The sequence below is a fragment of the Homalodisca vitripennis genome, chromosome 4, assembly GCF_021130785.1.
Source record: "Homalodisca vitripennis isolate AUS2020 chromosome 4, UT_GWSS_2.1, whole genome shotgun sequence".
NCBI lineage: Eukaryota > Metazoa > Arthropoda > Insecta > Hemiptera > Cicadellidae > Homalodisca > Homalodisca vitripennis.
In genome coordinates, this window is record NC_060210.1 from 195,245,901 (window position 1) to 195,268,227 (window position 22,327).

General features: G+C 31.0%; 1 protein-coding gene across 5 annotated transcripts in view; it reads left to right on the forward strand.

The window, feature by feature from the left end:
• Positions 1 to 22,327, forward strand: part of LOC124360839 (apoptosis-inducing factor 3-like) — a 56,807-nt gene that overhangs the window by 14,751 nt on the left and 19,729 nt on the right. For all 5 annotated transcript variants that reach the window (XM_046814783.1, XM_046814784.1, XM_046814786.1 and 2 more), the window contains 4 exons: positions 14,562 to 14,625; positions 17,549 to 17,724; positions 19,835 to 20,008; positions 22,067 to 22,233. In XM_046814783.1, the coding sequence (XP_046670739.1) occupies positions 14,562 to 14,625; positions 17,549 to 17,724; positions 19,835 to 20,008; positions 22,067 to 22,233 (581 nt within the window). The remainder of the gene's footprint in view (positions 1 to 14,561; positions 14,626 to 17,548; positions 17,725 to 19,834; positions 20,009 to 22,066; positions 22,234 to 22,327) is intronic.

Below are 22,327 nucleotides of genomic sequence, written 5' to 3' on the forward strand. Positions count from 1 at the left end.
AACGTGTACCAAAATTTTCAAAAAAGTTTACTTTCTCATTGAAATGTGTATCAAAATCTTCCAGAATTTTGTTAATTACTTCACCAACTAATTCATTAACATCATTTTTATATGTATTAAAGTTTTCTTCTAGTTTATTTACTTTATCAAGTAATTCACCAACATCGTCTACTGATCTTCTATTTCTGGCTTCTAACTTGTCATAGACTTCTGTTGTAAAATCTTTAACATGCTGTTTATGATTCTCATAATTTTGTTTTAGTTCATTAAACATTTTAATATGATCTTCTAATTGAATCATTACAACAACATCAAATGGATTAATTCCTTTACTAACACTGCTAATTCTTTTTCCTTTAAAATCTAAGGCATTTTTAACATTCGGATCATGTAAATCAACAATATCGATGTTTTCTGATAATTTTAGAGGTTTTAAAATTTGTTCTTTAACAACAACATCATGTTTGTCAATACCAGGTCGAACACCGACAATTCTTTTCTTATTAGCCAAACTAACATAATTCTTTTCAACTTTGATCGCTTCAGTAATTTTATCAGCTTTATCGATATGAGACATTAAATTGGTAAATAATTTTTTTACACCATCATCAACTTCTTTTTCCAATGTTTTTATTTTATCAGCAACTTCATTTGAACTCATGAAATTTGCAAGTTTGTTATCATATTCTGCTTTAAAATCTTCAATCTCGACAGCAAACATATCTGAATCTGGAAGGTTTTGTAATACATTTTCTAACTTGTTATCAAACTCATTTCTCAAACTATCAAAATTCAAACTATTATCTACATTTTGAATAATTTGTGTTCCAAATACGTCAAAAATATTTTGTGAATCCATATTTATTAAGTAATAATTTGTTAACAACTTCTTTAAAATCTTTACCAGTACTCAGTTCATTCAAAACAAAAACACATAAATGACCACAAATTGGGGGATCTTTATAGTCTTGAATCTGAGAATCATTGTAGTAGACGCTTGATTTTTTCAAATATTTAATCAATTCTATAGGTGGTTTGTCCTCAATTCTTCCATACGAATCAAAATAACATGCATTCTTATCATTTTTATAATAACAAATCCAATGCGTTCCACTTCCCATAATCGAGTCTAAATTCACAATTCCACATTCAAATTTCTTAACTTTTTCAGGTAATGTATCTCTCATGAAGATTCCTCTAAAATGTTTAATATTTTTGCAGATTTCTTCCAATTCCCCGAATGTTAAAGGTTTAAATTTTTTTTTCAATGTTTGATTTCACGTAATTCAAAGTTTTTTCATCTAATCCAGATCCTGTAACATCTTCCAACTCTTTATCTAACCAATTTAAAATGTTTCGAACAATAGGAATCACATCTTTTTTAACGATTGGAGCAGCTTTACGAACATAAGGAACAACATTTTTAACAACTGGAATATTTTCTCCAAAATCTAATAAATCTTTCAAAAGTCCACCATTTTTGAGTTCTTTCAACTGATTATAAGAAAATTCTATTCTGGTTCCTTTATTGTTTTTCTTATGTTTTTCGAGTTTATTGTATTGTCTATTTGTTAAAAATATCTTATCTTCGCCATTTTTTAGTTGATCTATTTTAAATTGAATACTAACGGGTATTTTCTTCTTAAAAGCGGATTTTATTTTTTCTTTCTGATTTTTGCTGAAGTTTACGTTCACCTCCATTTATATAGTTAAAATTTCAAGTTCTCTTCGATTCCCATTCCTAGTTTTCTCTTCAAAAACATTGCTCCAGCTGTTGGAAGCGCAACAAATCTTTCACCTAATCTAGCATCTTTTGATAAAAATCTATCCATTGCCTTATCTTGCAAAACTTTATCTGCGATATGTCTGGAATTTGTGTCTCTATGTTTTGCATAAAAAATATCGTGTTCCATAGCAGCTTGATCTAATTTATTTATACCAGGATCTCCTCTTTTTAGTCTTTTTTCGAGTTTTGTGCCAGGCCCCAGATACTGATAAGTTGGTACGTGTAATTCAAAAGGTAAATTGTTGATAAAATCATTCAAAAGTCCACTACCCTCAATCATAGATGAACTTATTGCCGGCAAAACTCGTTTTAAATATTTAATTCCATCAGGTTTTTCAATCATTTCATCAAGTTTGTTCGAAATAAAATCTTTAATCGCTTTCTTTTCGTTCAAAAAATTGTTGTTTCCAGCCTTTTCTTGAGCATAAATATAATTTATAATTCCATCGAGTTTTGTCAAATCGTCGATATATCTGTACTCAATCTTATTATCACTGTATTTTCTTATACCAGATCCTTCGATTCGTTTTTCCCAAATTGGTTTAATCAAATTGAGATATTTTTTACCTTTACTTGACTTTGGTTTCTTAGTTGATGGATCATTATTTTTGTAAATTGAATCAGATTTCCATAAAATTTCAGTATACTTTTTCAAGTCTTCTTCAGAATATAAACCGTCTTTTGGAACATCAGTGCCTGTTAATAATCTCCATAAACCTTGAGTTCCTTTATATGTTTTATCTTCAATAATTATATCATTATGTTCAAAATTAACGGGTAAATTTCCAATCATAAAACTTTTCTTTTTTTTATCCCAATACAAACCAAATTTATCATCTTTTACTCTAGGAAGAAATTTTTTACCAATTTCACCAATTATTATATCCGTTGTTCCAGGACTTATTGGTTCAACTATGGTAGAGTCTTCAATGATTCGAGGTCTAAATGGTGTTGAAGATGGTAATTTTGGCAATTCAAACTCTTCCACTTCAGATTCTGGAATTGAAATATCAGCAAATTGTCGTACAACTGGAACCAAATTCATTAAATTTTGATTATCGCTTAAAACATTTTCAATTTTGCCCTCAACATTTTTTATTGCAGATGTTACAGGTTGATTAATTTTTTGAATAAATTCTTGTTCTTTTTCATCAATTCGAATCTGTTCTTTAAATTCTTTGATTAATTTCTTTTCGATTTGATCAAGTTTTTTCGCTTCTTCAGAAGTTACGTTCGCCATTTATTTAGGAAAATTTTGAAACGTGGAACGTAAAAACGTGAACGTGGAACGTAAAACGTGAACGTGGAACGTAAAAACGTGAACGTGGAACGTAAAACGTGAACGTGGAACGTAAAAACGTGAACGTGGACCGTAAAAACGTGAACGTGGAACGTAAAAACGTGAACGTGGAACGTAAAACCGTGAACGTGAAACGTAAACACGAACGTAAAACATGAACGTGAAACGTGAAACATGAACGTGAAACGTAAACGTAAAACATGAACGTGAAACACGAACGTGAAACGTAAACATGAACGTGAACGTGGAACGTGAACAGATTTACCGTTTTTCTGTTATTTTCATAATGTAAATAAAAATTAAAGATAATATAAAAATAATTGTAACAAATATTTTATCAAGTAGATTTGTCAGACCACTGAGCAGCATTTATATTAGAAAATTTATTCAGATATTTACCATTTTTAGGCTTCAAAGTTAGATTAATAGTTAAAAATCCGTAGTCTTCCTTCCAAATTTTATCACATAACTCAATAAAGTGGTTAAAACTCATATCAGATCCCACATAATTGTTATAAATCTTTCTCGAATAGTGATCATCTTGCTTAAAAATACACAACATATTCAGGTTATTTCTTATAACTTGTTTATCAACCTTTGAAAAGCATTGGGAAAGATAGATACAAGATATGTTTTTGTGACGGGACATTACGAAATATTCCTTAATAACGTCTTGATTTTCTAAAATACAATCATCAAAAACGATTAACGAATTGGGTTTACATTCGCTTAATGGAACTATGTCCTCGGAAGCATTATAAAAATATGATATTTTCTTACTTAAGTTCTTCTCAATATTCTCAAATCTTTCTTGTAATTTTTTATATGCGTCTTGTTCTAAAGATTTACTAAAAACATACAAATTGGAATAAGGAATCAACCTATTGTAGATAAAATTCAATAATAAAGTTGTTTTTCCACATCCACTTGAACCAACAATTAACAATCTGATTGGTTGATCTTTCTTATTTTCTTCAAACGTTTGAAGTTTTATCTGATCTTTTTGCTTTAAAAATTTCTCCATTTAAATAGAAAATTTTCATCTTGAAGCAACGCTTGCGAAAATGAAGCTGTTCAAGTTGACTTCAGAAAGCTCTCAATTATTTTTAAACTTGGAACATCCTATACACTTAGAGGAAGAATCAAATTATTTTATCGGTTTTAAGCGGTTTTTATTCTGACAATTTTGTAATAAATATTAGTGAAAGTTCTCCTTATTGTATAGGATTTAGTGAGAAGAACATAACAAAATATTATGGTTTAAACAAAGGATATTATACTTTCGATCAAATTAAAAATTCCCTTAAAAATTATCTGAAAACATTCAAACAATCAGATAAATCTTTAAACTTTGACGAAAACAAGTTTGAAATGCAAAAAAATTATCTCTCTAATAAAATTCAAATAAAATCACCAGTAAGAATAATGTTTTCAGCAATTATTGTAGATTTGTTAGGGTTTGTTCAAGAAACTATTGAGCCAAATCAGGTATATTTAGGAAATAAAACGCCAAAATTTAGACCGTTCGATGTAATTGAAGTGCACTGCAATCTCGTTGAACCTAGTTTTGAAAATCATACCGAACATTTACACAAAGAATCTGAAATTTTGTACACATTTTTCCCAAATGTTGCTTATGGATCAAAAATCAGTGAAAAACCGAATGAAATCGATTATATTCCAATTAGAAAAAATATTAAAAGAATTCAAAAAATCGTTCTAACTATACAAGACTCTGAGGGAAATTTATTAAATAATGAGAGTAAAACAACAATATATTTAAGATTGTCGAAAGAATGATGAATCAAGGGGAGCTATTGAATAGCTTACCTTCAAATTTTCAAGAAAACAACTTTTGAATGTATAAATTACAGGAGTCTATCCCATAGACCCCTTAACAATCTTCATCCTGACCCTGTTTTTATCAATGAATCTGGACTTTATACTGAAATAAAAATTACTAGTTAAATTTCTTTTCTATCTAAATGGAGTCAGTCATAGATCTAAGACATAATCAACTTACATTCGATAACACGAATATCTTAACGATTGTAGACGAAAACAATGTAATCTGGTTTAAGGCTAAAGATGTTTGTGAAATATTAGGTTATGAAAAAACAAAACACGCAATTAAATTAAACGTTGATGATGATGACAAAATTCAATATTTTTACTTAAAAAACAAGGGGCTATTCGAATGGCCCCTTAACAATCTTCATCCTGACACTGTTTTTATCAATGAATCTGGACTTTATTCTTTAATTTTGAGATCACATAAAAAAGAGGCAAAAATCTTCAAAAATTGGGTTACAAAAGAAGTTTTGCCAAGTATTCGTAAATTTGGTCAGTACAAACTTGAAAACAAGATTAAATATTTAGAGGACGAAGTTAAACACTTGCAAATTAAAGATGAAATAAAAACGGAAATAATCACAAAACAAAGTGTAAAAATTGACTTAATGAAACCAGACCTTGTTTGTAAAGATTTTGCTAAGAAAAAACACCATGTTTTTGTATTAATTAAGAAGAATCACATGTGGGAATATCCTTATTACGTTATCAGAGCTCAAAAGAGAGAAATACCGAAAAGATTGAAAGAACTTGAAATTGATTACCCAGAAATGGAAATTTTATTAAGACAAGGAGATCCAAATAGTATAAATCTCTACAACCAAATGAAAGAATCTTTGAATATTTTATACAACGGAAATCATTTTACTACAAATATGGCCGAATCTCGACTGATTTATAGAATATCTAAATTACACGATGAAAATGTTTCTAAATTTTACTAAAAACTCTCGATTTATTATATTTTGTTTGTAAATGTTTAGCATAACTAGGTAACCATCGTAGAATTTTTTTTTCATATTCACAAGGCATTTCGTTTTTATAACTTTCGCTGAAAATTTTTTTAGCACAATCTTTGCAAAAAGCATCTTTTCTATCTTTACTATACTGCCAGTTATTAAATTCAGAAATATTTTTAATTTCTTTACAAAAGTAACACTTTTTCTCTTCTAAAGTTAATTTGTTCATTTTAACGTATAATTCCTTACAATAACAGTCTTTTCTATTCTCTTCTTGACACTTTGTACATTTCTTTTGAGACTCCATTTATATAGAAAAAATTATTACACGATGAAAATGTTACTAAATTTTATTAAAAACTCTTAACTTATGATATTTGGTTTGTAAATGTTTTTCATAGTTATTTAACCATTTTATAATTCTTCCACATTCACAATGAGTATCTTCATAATATAATCTATGAAGATTCTTCTTTACACAATCTTTACAATATGAGTCTTTCTTATCTCTACTATAGTGATCACTATTAAACTCTGAAATTTTTTTAGTTTCTTTACATTTAAGACATTCTTTATCTTCCAAAGTTAATTTTTCTATTTTATCATATAATTCTTTATGATATTCCCTTTCACAATCTTTGCAATTATAATGCATTCCATCTTTCCTATTTTTATCTTTATAAAATTCATTTAAATCTTTAAATTCTTTGCACTTTGTACATTTCTTTTGATGCGCCATTTATATATAGAAAATTTATATTACAGTTTTGACTTCTTCAATTCATATTCATAAAACTTTCCGGTTATTTCTTCATTATTTAAATCTTTTATACTATAAGTTACAGGATCTGTGTTATTAATTTGATAAATCACAAAGATTTCTCTTGACCAATTGTTCTTATATTTGTTCGAAAATGTTTGTTTTTTACTAACAATTCTTACATGATCATTGACTTTAAATTTAGTTTTCGTGTGAATTTCAGGTGGAACATACTTGAAAACGGTCTCTAATAACTCCTTTTCTGCATCCTTATCTACGTCTTTCGGTTTCATTTTGATTGTGCTGTGAACTGTATCGTTATAATTGTTTACGATTTTTTGAAGAATATCGATCCATTTAAAGTTTTTATTAATCTCAAAAATTACTTTCATTCTCTCATTTTGAGTTCTGTTATATCTCTCTACAATACTTGATTTCTCTTCGTTTTCAGTATAATAAATCTTAATGTTGTATTTCCTCAAAACATCGTTAAATTCTTTATTTTTAAACTCTAAACCCTTATCTGTATGAAGTAGGTTAGGAGGTTTGTGATTGATCCTTATGGCATCTTTTACTATATCTTCGAAAGCTTTTGAAATATCCTTGCCGTTTTTTCTTTTGATAGCTCTTGACCAAGCATATTTTGAGAAAGTATCAATAACATTTAACATATACTTAAATCCATCATTTTGATCTGAATAGTAAGACATTATAACTAAATCTGCTGCCCATAAATCGTCAATTCCTAATGTTATAATTTTTCTCTTTTTAAACTTTTTTCGTACTGGTGCATGAATTTCTCGAGCTTCAATCTCTATCTCATCTTTAGTCTTCAATTCTTGCTTAACAGGTTTTGGATTTGGATTCTTTATAAACTTACTCTTGTTTGTCTTACATTTTGAACATTTTGCAGCAATTCTATACAATCCATTTTGAGTTTGAACGATTTTTGAATCTATATTTTTCGTTTTCTTTTTACACTTGTGACAGTGAATTAAATCATCTTCCATTTACATATCAAAGTTTCCAAGTTTATTTAATTCGTCTAATATATCAGATTTTGCTTCATTTTTATAGCCATACGGTACTGTATCGATCTTATTTTCTAGGACAATTCTCTTATCATCTTTAGCGTTCAGTGCCAGCTTGTTTATGGTAACAGTGTACAACTCATGTTTATAACTTTTGATGACTGTCATCTCCCTAAATTCTTCTTTATCTTCGAACAAACATCTCTTCAAGTTTTCGATATTTATTGTTTTATTTACAACGCTTCTCTTAATTCCTTTACACCTAACTGGGTTTTTATCTAGATATTTGTACGAGTACATCTTAGACCTTAAACCACAAAATTCTTCTAAAACTTCGCTATTTAACTCATCTTTGAATTTCCCTATTACCTTCTTATTTTTAGTAGTGAAACATTCATGATCTTTTGGATAATCACTTGTATCAAAGTCATCTATATTTTCTTTAATAATTTTAAAAGGATCTCGTTTCAATTCTAGAAAATAACTGTCTGTATCCATGTAACACAGATTCAAATCTGGATCAAACTTCTTTAATTTGTTGTAATAAAACTCGTACATTAGCAATTTTGAGAGGTCGAGAACTGAAAATCCTATGTAAATCGGTTTGTTAAATTTAACCTTTTGTTTGTACATGTGACTCGCTATACAGTTGTCGTCAAAGATGTTAAAGCATTTGAAATTTGTTTTCTTAGCTTGTTTCATTGAAAATTCTTCATTTCCAAGCTTAATATCACATCTGTTTCTCACATTTTCCATACTTTTTCCAAAAACAGAGTTGTTCATTAACTTGTAAAAGTCCTTCTCAAAGTCGCTTGTAGCTTTGGTTCTCATGTTTGTGTTAAAATCAATGTAATCTTTCATAAAAGGCTTCTGATCGAATGCGATAACTCTATTCACATGTTTCAAAATCATACCTTGTTCCAAATAGAACTTCAAATTTCTCGAATGAACAACGTATTCAGTTTTATCCAGTAGAGTTGTGCAAAGTTTGTTTTTAAAATGTTCTGGAGCAAGAGGTAAATCCTTGTGATGTTCGTGTAAATTCGTTGGATATCCAAGATCAACTTCGAGAATATAGCCATAATCTTCGTCGCCAGTGAGTTCTAAAATTGTTTCTTGCCACTCTTCTTTTGTATACGTTTTAGGATCCATCCACTTGATATCACTAAACGGCAGTTTTTGCATAAGACCATACCCATAAAGGTTGTTTGCATCGAGATAGAGTAAATAGTTTTCGGGCTTTGTCTTATCAAAATCTTTTAAATATTTGTTATTTGCTTTCACATATCGTTTAATACACTGAGAAATGCCTCCGCGAATACCTTTTTCGATCATCAAATACATATTATAATCACTAATTAATTGTAATTCTATCTTCGTTAATTTTAACATAGCATCCCATGCAAGACTGGGAGCTGTTAGATAGTGTGCTGGATCAAGCTTATAGCAATTCAAACAAATATTCCTAAAATTTTCAAAGATATCAGCGAGCAATAGAACATCTTGAATGTTATAGAGATCAGAGTAATTTCCTAGATTTTTCTCTTTTAATTTGTTCCAAACATTTAAGTAGTGTTGAAAATCTTTCTCAGATATGCTCTCATCTGTCAAAAGTGAATAGAAATCTTGAATTCTCAATTCTTCTGTGTAATCAAGTTTTTCAATACTGTCGATAAATTCATAGGGAAATATTCCTTTTCCAGATAGAATTTTAAAAATCTCGTCGTCGTCATTTGGCTGTCTTTCTATTATCTCATTCAATATTCTTCCATCTTGTATAAAATGATTTGTATGTTTGAAGTCTTCTCTCTTTAGATTTTTAGCTAACTTTTCTATAGACGAGGCCATGAATCTGAACGTGTCTACAAACGAAAACTTGATGAATTTTCTTGGCTTATCACCTTCGAATTCATAGCCATATCCAGAATTTACAGAATAATTTATATATTTTTCATCGGTGTTTGCAATCAAATCAACATTTCCATATTGTTTAGCCAATTCTTTTATGTACAAATGAGTATCGTAATTTGACATATTGTGGCAGAAAACGGGAATATTCTGAGGAAATTTCAAATTTAGATTGCAACATGCATGAGCTGCGCCTCGAAATTTGCCGGTTAAATGACAATGATCTCTCACTTTATTATAACTCTTATCTTTCCAACTATCAGGAGTAAAACCATACTGAATTGACCCAACATCATAAGCAGACCATTCACAGATATGACAAACGTTTGAATTTTGATATGAAATTTCTTCTTCTTCAGTTAATTTCATAGGTTTTTTGTTCTTAGAATTATATTTTGTAGCTATGTATTTCGATAATTTATTGAGTTCTTCAAACAATTTTGCAGGAACATTTGGCAAATCTTCTTCATTTTTTGCTCGATAACATATCGGCTTGTACATACGATTGGTCACATTTGACACTAAATATAGAGTAAAAACCATAAGGAATGTGCTTCTGAATCTTGGTTGTAGTCGATCTTTGTGGATTGTTCTTGCATGTCGGAATTTTTTCTAATATGCTCTCAAAATCCATATAAATAACGTACGGATGGCTAAACTTCTTTTGATAATTAGTAAATTTAGTTGTTTGACCTGGAAATGGCATAATAGGTTTGCATACTTCATGTTGCTTGCAAATTTCTAAATGATCTGCTAAATCTCCAGATTTGTAGAAATGGCTTAAACATCTTCTACATAGCAATTTTTTATGTTCATGTTTAGATAACTGAGAACTCACTAATCTATTTAAATCTGTTATCAACACATAATGAGATTTGTCTTCTTGTTTAACATACAATAAATCGATTTCTAACTCGGCATTATAAACTTCGGAAATTTGTAATGGAACAATGTTGAGTTTTTCGTCATAAGTATAGATATTTATAGACATTTTTGGATATTTGTACTTGGAATTGGAGCTGCGTTTCTCAAATAATTGTATATCTTTTAAAGACATTGGATACTCAAAGCCCGAAAATATCTCGTCATTTACAAATTTCTCGTATTGCTTTGCTCTGTCAGCATTCTTTTCGGGTTTTCCCATAGCACATCGGATAGAATAAACAAAACAGAAATCATCTTTATTTTTGATATTTACACAAGCTTTCTTTACCTTGATCTCTTGTGGTAAATCGATATATGATCCTGCGTTCATAAATTCGTGTTTATTAAGGCTCAAAACTAATTGTTTACAACTTTTGAATGTCCATCCAGAACCTCTATTTGGATGATTTGTCTGTTCTCGATGTGTTAATTTATTAAATTGCTTAGTAATAAAGTCGTTTACGTCAAAGATTTCATCTGCTTTTATAGTAAAGTACATTGGACACGTTTGTGTTTCACCGTTCACTAAAGTTCTTTCGTATTCACATTCCAAAGATAAATAACCTTTCATATTTTTAACGGTTTCTTGAAATTTTTCTATTAAACTTTTAATCTCTGGCCTCATAATTGATAGATATTTGTAAATTGACATGAAATTTTCGTTTAAATTCGTTAAAATGTATTGTTTGAAAAGACCATGTATAGAGGATAAAACTTCTACATCTATGATATTTTCAGGTTTTTCGTTAAGAGTTTTATCAATTTCTTCGATCATTTCAGACTTAGTTTTATCGTTTGTTTCTATGGACAATTTTTCAGCGATTGATTGAATTTTTTCATCATTAAATAGATTGAGATCTTTTTTATCTTCCTTAAAGTTTTTCTTTAATTCACGCAATTTTTCTATATTGTACATCTTCTCGTGACCATCGATCTGATTCTCCTTAGCCCATTGTCTTAAATAATTCAATTCTTTATTATAAATTTCTTTGTTCTTCAAATGATTTTTCGAATTGTAATGTCGAGTATAGTGATGTTCAAAAATGTCTTTTTTGCAGTATGGGCACTCTATCTTTTTCCGCTCCATATTTAAAGAGCAAAAATTTGTAAACTAAAATTTTGAGAAGTGGTGATTTTTGTGACAACTTGACACAAATCAGCACAATTTTTGGTCAAATGTTTTCAGATTGTTCTATTTATTATAGAAAAATCATTTAACTAAATTTAGTTAAAAGATTTTTCTATAATAAATGGCACGCTGTTACAAGAGTTGAATAAGGTTGGTGAACTAAGATTCAAAGAATATAAGAAATTAGTGGAATTGGAAGAAAAAAAGAGATATAGAATCTTGAATTTGGAGAAAATGAAAGATAAATTCGGGTTTACAATAATTGCCGAGTTGGAAGATTGTAAAGTACACTTGCCGAACAGATTTTTGACTGTTTTGGATGAGAAAAAGATTAAAGAATTGAATAAACATGATAAATTACACTTGGTTGTTACTGGAAAGAAGACTATTAAAGATAAAGACTGTGTTACTATCAATTTTGTAGAGTAGAAGATTTTTCGTCGTAGCAGACATTTCAAATAGATTGATTTGACAGCTCAAGAAAGTAGAAGCAAACAGCTATAGATTCGGTAATTTTTCATTCGTGAGTTACAGATTCGTTTATTGTCCTTTTAAACAGTATTTTTCATTGATTTACCGTCTGTCCCAAAAGTGAGCTAGAACCGCCATATTACTATCTACTTGTATATACATATATATACATACACAATTTGTCATAAAAACATGCTCTGTTACAAAAAAAACTTTTCAAAACATATAATTTTGGAGATCTTGTTGACGGGAGGAAACTAGTTTTTTTTAATGCTTAAGGTATATATATTTTTACTAACTAAAATTTATTGAAATTCCAAGATGTACCAATTAAAGTAGCTATGGTGGGAAGGGTTAATTCACTCTGAATGTGGAGTTAAGCTCCAGTTCACCTTCCTCTTAGTGCAGCTTCTGGAATCTGACTCGGTCACAGACTTGACTCCTGGAATCTGGAGAGATCCAAAAAAAGTCGGATACAAAGAAGCTCAAAATTAACCCTTGATACAGTTTTTACATCAGTCATTTAGATTACAAAATATAGTGTAATCAATATGAAATTGCGTTCTCATTGTCCCCTACGATCTTTAGATATGTTCTCAAAGCACAGTGGGGCAACTGAGTTTTCTACATATAACGTAGCTATGGTGAGAAAGGTTGTTTGGGGTACTGGAGGCAACTGCTAAAGGGGGCACAGAAGTTCTGTCAATTGATAAAACGTTTTGTATATTACCTCTAGATTAAAAAAATATTAGGTAAATGAGGAAAAGTAACACTGTCAATAGATATTTCCATTCATAATTCCAAAAATTGCCACATGATGGCAGCACAAAGTAGAGAGCAATGATAAAGCAGTTGATGGTGATCGGAGGCAATTGGATTTTAGTACCAGACTCACCGTTGAGGCAATACCTCAGTAGAGGGTCTAAATCTTAGAATTTTTGGCTGAACCCAAGTCTGGCCTGATTGTATCTGAATAAATATGATTTGAAGACTATCTATAATAATGCAAGTATAGCAGCCATATATATATATATATATATATATATATATATATATATATATATATAAACATAATTTATCAACTAACCTGTAAATTTTGTCCCAAAGACTATATTGGAAAAAACCATCACTCCATTAAGAATGAGAATGACCAATCATCGATTTGATGTTGCTCATCAAAATTATGAGAGACCATTATCTGCTCATGCGATTCAACACAATCAAAATAAATTAGAAAATTGCTTCAGCCTAAAAGGAATTTACCATTTAGAGCCAAACCCCAATCAAAATACCAATCTCATAAATTTAAGAAATGTTGAAATCGCACATCAATTAATTTTAAAATCAAGGCAACCAGATGGGTTGAACCTAAGATGATTCTCTTTTCCTTTTTATAACAAAAAAATTTTTAGTTCTATGTAAACATTTACAAATATTCTACATACAGCTGATTGGGATCTTGTTGTTTATAGTATTTATTTGTTAAAATTTTATTTTGGTTATGGCTTTTGTTTTTGGTTTGAGTTCTGTTTATATGTTTTAATTCAGTGTGTTCTGATGAAGGGTTGTGTCAACTCGAAAATTAAACATGAGCACTGAATTTTTGTTTCTGTTTTTGTGTACACTATAAAGTACTTCGAAGAGTATTGAAGCCGATTGGCATTACAGAAGATATATATAATATATATATATATATTACATTTTTAAACATTTTACCTTAGTGTTACTTCATAATGTTCAGTATTAATTGAAATATTTTATTATGAGTCATATTTTACTAGGTGTACAAGTTTATGACACTCAAATGGAGTAAAAATAAAGAATTAAAAAACTATACATTTTAATATTATCTATGTAATTACATATGTTTAAATTGTTACAAAGTTCAAAATAGTGGAGCTTCTAAATTTTCAAAAATAAATATAAGAAAGTGATAATTTTATATTTTAAGGTAACAGCTTTAGATAAACTATAACTTTCTTCCAACCGTATGAAGGTATACTGGAAAACAACTTTGTTTTAAACTTAAAAATTAATTTATATCACACCAAACAAATATTACAAATAAATAATGTGTTGCCTCATGTTAAGTTGGATGAATCATTAATATTTTATTGAACAAAGAAGAAAATGCATAGATATAATGATAAGGTTCATATTTGAAGCATAATTATATAAAGCAAATTAATTCATTCTTTACTACTACTGTAATTAAATTTAACTATTGTAGCCAGCTTTCTTTGTGAAACTACTCAAATTATTACAAAGAAGCATTGTATTTAATTGCTTGGTTTTATTTACATAATATTGATTTTTTTCATCTTAACCTACAAAATGGCTCTGAGATAAAGGGTATTTTTAGCCAATAAAATGTAGACTATACCAGTTATGTTGTTTATTTACTCACAATTGTTAGTATCAATGTTCTGTTCATTGTTTCAGGAAAATCACAAGATGAGTACGTCGAATCAGTTGTCTGCAATATATCTGCCATCGGTGAAAATGAGTAAGTTTTGATTTTCTCCGTCTTTTTGTGTAATAATTCAGTAAGTTACCATTTATATCGGTTGTCTAAAGAAGGTTTCCTTTAACTCATTTCGGATCACTGACGAGCTGGACTCGTTACGCAGCGGTCGGGCCTAACGATGACGAACTCAGGTCGTAAAAGCGGTCTGCTTTTAAATTTCCCTCCAATTAGTTCTATCAATGTTTGATAGATCGGTCAATCGTCTTCACTTATTAACTAAGAGTGTTTAACAACGGTCTACGTTTAGAGCTTTCAAAAGTTTTATAAATATCCTACAGATCGCAGTTGTATGTCGAAGTTGACAAGTCATTCATATGAGTTTACACTCTGCTTTTTAGCGCTTCTGATTGGGTGTTTTCCTCAGTTGTTATTATAATACTTTTGAGGTTAGTGACACAGAACTAAACAACGCAGATGTACATGTTGGCGGGGTTAGTCTAGACAATGACCCGGATGTTGTAATCGCTTCGCCCGAGCCGCTTTATTTAGACTATGATTCAGACATCATCCCTGCCACCCCGGAACCTTGCTCGCGTGTTATCGTTCCTACATCACGGATACCCCAGCAGGCCCATGTCCCATCTGAACGAATATCTTCACAGCTGAATTTTCTAGCATACAATAGCGAGCAATACGATGTGGTGCACCATTGCTGTTCGCGCGGCCGCTGACCGTAAATTAATTCGTGCCCGCGCACCAAAACAATACGATCCGCAATGGGTTAACCTTCTTACCTTTCAAATACAGTAATGAAAAACAATAAAAATGTGAAAATGAATTACCTCTCCACAATCACCATTACTTTTGAAATGATGAAAATATTCAAACCATCTAATCGGATTGATAACATGACCTAACTTACCTGTATACTTTCTCAAAAGGACAGTGTTCACTTCGTAATGAGCACAATGATATGGCACATGATCAGCCTTTCGCAGACACCTGTACTTAAGGCATCACTTTGTGACTGATTTTTTTAACCCTTTGCGATCGGGATGCCAATAATGTGGCCAAATCTTATTTCTCGCTCAGCTGGGACGGTCACAGGTTGCCGGGCCACACATAGTGGCCGGCTGTGTTCTGCGTCACCACTCGGCACATGTGTAACCATGTACGTTACTTTTACACGGATTTAAATGTCAGTATTTAACCTTGGCTCTTTAACAGTTAGAGTGCTAATCCCATAATTTTACGGAACAGCGAAACTTCAGAAGAATGCTAATCCCGTAGTTTTACGTGGTTATCATTTCAATTGGTATTATACATATTACATTGTCCGTATTTAAACGGGTTTTGCCTACTCTACAATGTTGTTTGGGTTTTTAGTAACACAATTCACTGCTAGAAAGCGTCAGATGTATTGAATGAGCTTGATGACAAAGCAATTTCTGTCGCTTTGTTTACGTGCCGCTGACGTGACGTTCGTTACAGCCGGCAGTCGATGGCGCAATCATGGCTTCTAGCAGCTTGAACGACGTTGCGATCAGTGATGTATTAGATGATGATAGTTTTATTGTTGTTGATAGTATTATTGACGATTCTGACGTTGATCCTGATTTCATGGAAGAAGATAAGACACATATTTCAGGTAAGAATAAGTATATTTATCACATAAACATCAGTCTAACAGTTTGGTTATGTTATTGTTTTCGTGAATCAAACTATAATTCGTATTATAATAAATTAACTTTATTCAACTAATATTCTATTCATATGAATAAAATAAAAATATATTCATATTTTACATAGTATATTATTATGTTACAGATGCTGAAAATGGTACTGACCGAGAAAGTAAAGCCGACGCATCAATATGTCGGCAAATTTTTTAATAAAAAAACTACAAAATACAAAAACATGATTTGTATTATTCAAAGGATAGTATATATTTGTAAATGGGTCATTGTAAATAATTGTATATATGCTTAGTTTAGTTTGTTAGATAAAAAAAACTGTGTCAAAAAAATTTTTTTTTTTTTTTTTCAAAAAATATATGTTTTCAAAAACGTTTTTTGTGTGTAGTTTTTTAAAATAACACCAACAATCTCACGTTAAAAGAAAGACGAAAGTAAGCTTAATTAGGGCATGTAAGTATTTTTCTTATACCTTAAATACTTTTTTTTAAATAAAGTTTTGAAAACCACAAAAAACGCCCAGCATTCTACAGAGTTACGTGTTATTTAGGGCCAGCACTCAAAGTGTTAAATGACTGAGATTTTAATAAAATTCTCAAATAATTTACAAAGTTTATTAGCTTCAGGGTTGAGATATTTGGAGGATAAAACCACAATCATTCTCTAGAACTGTAGTATCAACAGAATATAAGCTCGTTTCTATATTTTGAGCTTTGTGTCCACCAAATGCAATAGCATTTTAATAAATTTATAGGATACACTATAGAAGCTACAGTAACACTTACAGTCGATAAAAAACAATTCTGACCAAAGTTTACTATAGTACATGCTACAAATAGAGAAATGTTAATTTAGTTACTTATTTGGCTGAGAGATTACAACATTTTCTATCCATAACTGAATAAGGATTGAATTTGAGATTAGTGCCCTAATTCTTCCTCATGGATCTTGATAGAAGGCAGCTCCTACCCCCTAACCTTACCCATCCTGAATATCTTGTCACTCTGGAAGCAGCATTAACGTTCTTACAGGACTAAGTGCAATTTTGTTAGCTTCTTGTCCTAAGAGATTGAATTTCATAACTGCTCAAAACAGTGGGCCACACTTAGTGACCTGACGCAGAGAACAGCCATGGCCATTCTTGTGGCACGGCAATCTGAGAGGGCAATCACGTAAGTTTAATGCCAATCTAAAAGGGTTAATGAAAAGTTATCGACCATGAAGCTCATTATATTCTTATAAAAACTTTATTCATCTTCTTTGTTTAGAATGAAGGTGTTTGACATCGGAAGTGATGGAAAAGTATTATTGGCGAAACAGAAAGGGAAGGTGTTCGCTACCGGTACACTATGTTCCCACTACAAGGCTCCACTAGTTACAGGAGCCCTTGGCAACGGCAAAGTCCGTTGTCCTTGGCATGGCGCTTGTTTCAATCTAGCGACAGGTAAGTTTTCTTGGTAATTGGACGTTTCTTATCACTATTACTAGAGTAGCACTATCACTAACACAGAGCGGCACATCACTAACCACAAATGTCGAGGTATTGGAGTGCAAGGGTAGATCGATAGGTCTAATCTACTGTGGAGGATGACTGTTGGAATTGGTGGAACTCGCTAAGGCAAAGGTTTTGCCAGTCTAGACTACGCGTCTACAAAGACGACCGCCACGAGAGTCCACGAAGAGTTCCCAGGTAAACTGGTTTAGCGGCTGTGTACCTTGTTGTGGTGAGAACCGTTGGTGTGGTTTGTCACATCCTCGCCGGACGGTTTCGCCTAAATAAGGGCATGCCACCCCCTGCCTGTTTTGACTGGAGTGGTTGGTTCAGAGTTGACTCCTCTTCTTACAAGAAGACATGACTGAGATTAATTAATGCCCAAAATCCTTCCTCATGGATCTCGACAGGAGGCGGCCCCTACCACCAAACCTTGCCCATCCAGAATACTCTGTCACTATGGACATAAGCGCATAGGTATTTTTAGGACTAAGTGCAATTCAGTAAAAATTTTTGGTAGTTATCATGCACACTACAGGAACTGTATCCAAAGTTAACCCTCCATCGGGCGCTTAAAATTAGAAACACCATCAGGCGCTCACGGAGGTTTCCTCCAGGTTAGTGAATAATGGATATTATAGTCGTTTAAACTGTTTTTATTTGTTTAAATATTCATACTGATTTAATTACAATGTAATATATTCATTTTTAGAATTTAAATAAAAATTACTCTCTTATGTAATGAATTTTCCAAATTAATAAGAATTTCTAAATTTAAAAAAATGTTATTGTATAGTAACAACATGATTTATTTTAAGGAATAATGCAATTAATTGTAAAAATGTTTAACCTTCTGTAATAATATATGGAAATTAACTTAGTTTTTAACTTCTTACAAAAACAACTTACTTCAATTTTTGAGATATTATACAATTGTAATGTCAATTATTATTCTAAAATCAAAATTTATTCTTTTCTAAAAATTTGTTAACACTACACAAAGTTTCAAAACATTTTCCTTCTGGTTCTTATAACGACAATGTTCACTCCATAAACAGTACTGAAATGTTCCCTAGGACACGGGTACTATACTGACAAGTCTCTCGTCTTCATTCTCCATTTCACAAAATTCAAATAAAATATATTGTAAAACTTAAAAAGAAACCATCACAGGTCAGACATTTAGGCGCACACGGATTATTACTCCATAAAAACTAAACACTATAAGGCGCTCACGGAGATTTCGTCCAAGGACTACAAACACGACATCGGGCGCTCACGGAGGAATCGTCCAGTCTCGCACGGAAGTAGACCTCATACTGACAGATTTTGACAAAGATAAGCGGGAGGCTATTGTTTCGCTTCCCTGAAAGATGCTCGTGAAGTACACTGCGGGACACGACTGCCAACATTAGAAAATTAGTACTATTTTTAATAATAAAAAATACACGGAGGAAAACTCCGTTTAGCGCCCGATGGAGGGTTAATGTGTTGTTGAGCATGTACAAAGGACGAAACCTCATAGAACCTCTAAGGATGAAATGTCATAAACAAGTGAATCACTACGCAAGGTCTGGACGATAAGGAAGGTGATTTAGTTGTTCCTATCGAAAAAACATTATTAGGCTTTTTGTTTGTAAACATATAACCTTGCATTGTCATTGAGCAACGTTTACAGAAAAGACAGTAGGCTTGCATGTTTTATATTGCATGCAATAGTTTTCTCTAGGTCACACATATGCGTCAGAGTTGATTATTGCACCTCTCTGAGTGAAATCCATCAATAAAATCTTTTTCCTGTTTAAAAAGTCAGCTCCCATAATTTTTCGTGCTGAAATCGTCCGTTGGATTGTCATTCTTGATGGTAACAGTACATGTCATTATGATTCATCAGTACAAACCTTGTACCCACTGAGTTTTACTTGTTTCTGTACTTAGAGTTCCCTGGTAATCAATCGTTCAGTGCTTACGAAGAAATGGACATTGCCTTGGATTGGGCACTTTTCTAATTCTTGGGTTATGCAGTTGTAAAAGGTTTCATCCAAATTCATTAATGTTACAGGTGATATTGAAGATTTTCCTGGTCTTGACAGTATTCCATCATATGAGGTTAAGATTCTTGGTGACGGTGGAGTAAAAGTAAAAGCTAAGAAGTCGGATCTACAGGAAAACAAACGTGTCAAAGGAATGTGTAAATTGAAGAATAAAACAAAGAATTACGTGGTTATCGGAGGAGGTGAGATTTTTTTTATTATACTGGAATATTAGATATCAACTTTATATTCAATCCATTAACATTAATATACAGTAAGGATATATTGAGTTTAATACCAGAGAAAATGATAACAATCAGATTCTAAAAAGTAATAAAGAAATTTTTTTTAAGTAATATTAAGACATGTCCTGTTTTTTTATGCATTTCTCAAAATTAACTAACATTTTTTATTCTCTCAAGATTATTTATTTAAGGCTGCACTATTGAGGCCATTTTGGCCCCATAAGAACAATGTTGTACCTCTAACAACACTTTTATCTACTTATATTTGGTTGTAGAATTATAGGATATGTCTCATTTTATAATGAATACTAATATAAATGCCTTTTTAGTTTTTAATTATTTTTATTTATTTTATTTTTAGAAAAAATCTCAACACTTTTTTGTTTTTATTTTTAGGATTCAAAAAGTACACTCTTTTACAAGAACAACTAAAGCATTTAGATGTGTATTAATAAATTATAAAATAAGATCTCCCATTATTCTGTTCAAAAATTAGGGCGTAAATAATTAATCTTAAGGTTGTTTCACTTCAGCTTACTCTCAAACAAAATCATTTAAATGATTTTGTCGCATCAAACACTGGTATTTATTGTAATTTTAGTTTGTCTTGCTGGGGAAAATAAAATTTAAAATTAATTTGAAATATTTATAAATTTCTTAAACAGCTTCCAAGAATTTGACATGTAGTAATCATATTCATAAATAATTAATAATGAATATATTTCTAAATGATTGTAATAGAATAATTTCAGTTTAATTTCCTAAATTCAATTAAATACGTGTTAATAAATTGTTAAAATCTACTATAAAAATAATGAAGACTGGATCATCATATTTCATCATTCCAAGAGTATTTTAGTAGCATATGTCAAATATTCTAGCAATTGTGAATTAAACTAACTAAATATGCGATAACTATAATTGTAAATTTTAAAATTAAAACATAATATTATTCTTCATCTATATATATAAAAATGAATGTTTGTATGTTTGTCCTTTATGGAATCGTGAACTATTGGACCGATCATGATGAAAATTTGTACGTATATGTATTTTTCCACGGAGAAGGTTTATAAGCTATGCCCATCCCTTTCCCGATTCAGGATTCCGCCCCACTGGTTACAGAAATACCCATAAGAAATGCATTGCAGCAAACATATGTTAACGTCTTTTCAAATTTTTAATCAGCTGTTCTTTGTAAACATATATTACACTTATAGTTTTAAAGCATAGAGTAAGCTTAAGAGAAGCGACAAATTTTGTTTAAACTGTTTTTGCAATCACTGTTAAACATAGACTTTACTATCCAGATAATACAATTCAAATTTGACGTAAAAATTCACCTTTAACTGCAATATTTATTTAATATAAACCATGCTCATGCTTGATCAGAAGAGTAATGCAGATATCATAATTACTATCTTACGTTGGCTACAAATATAAAGAATGTTATAAAATCAACCTTAGTTGTTTTTTTTGACAGAAGTATGGTTCTCAAAACTCCGTGTGTACATATTCTCTCGATCGAGACAACAAAGCAAGCTCAATCGTGGCATCGGAGATATAACTAATTTAATCTAAAATTTATTATAGTAAAAAAAAAAAAATTTACTAAGTAATATAAGGACTTCGGTTCTTAAGATTTGCGTGCGAAGCCGTGGGTAACAGCTAGATAGAGGCAGGAATATGGTACATACCTTCATAATACGCCCAAGAGGCTCACGATGGAACGACTATCAATTATCTCAGCAATGTTTAGAATGTGATAGAAAAAGAATAAGTGAATATAGTGTACTGTTTTCAACGGGAAATTGCGTGCGAAGCCGCGGGCAACTTTTGCAAAAAATTATTGAAATGCGCAGCAAAGCGCGCCGGGCCCGCTAGTACTATTATAATTATAACTTATACATCTTGGAAGTTCACTCTTTACATTAATGTTAAATCTTGACTCCTCTTTGTGAAATCATTAATGTGTTGGTCCTCGTCAGAGCATACCGTATATAAATGAATGTCCAGGAGCTGCAGCTGCAAAGTGTGTAGAAACACTGAGACAAGAGGGCTGTGATGGGCAGATTATAATGATATGCAAAGAACCGTACAATCCGTATGATCGGATCAAGGTGTCAAAGGTTCTGGACACCGACATATCCAAAATCCAACTGAGGGGTGACAATTTTTATAAGGTAAAAATATTATTATTTTATCAGTATGTCATAATGATCTGTACTAGTTTTTTAATTATATATTCATATAAATTTAATAAATAAAGCTAATAAC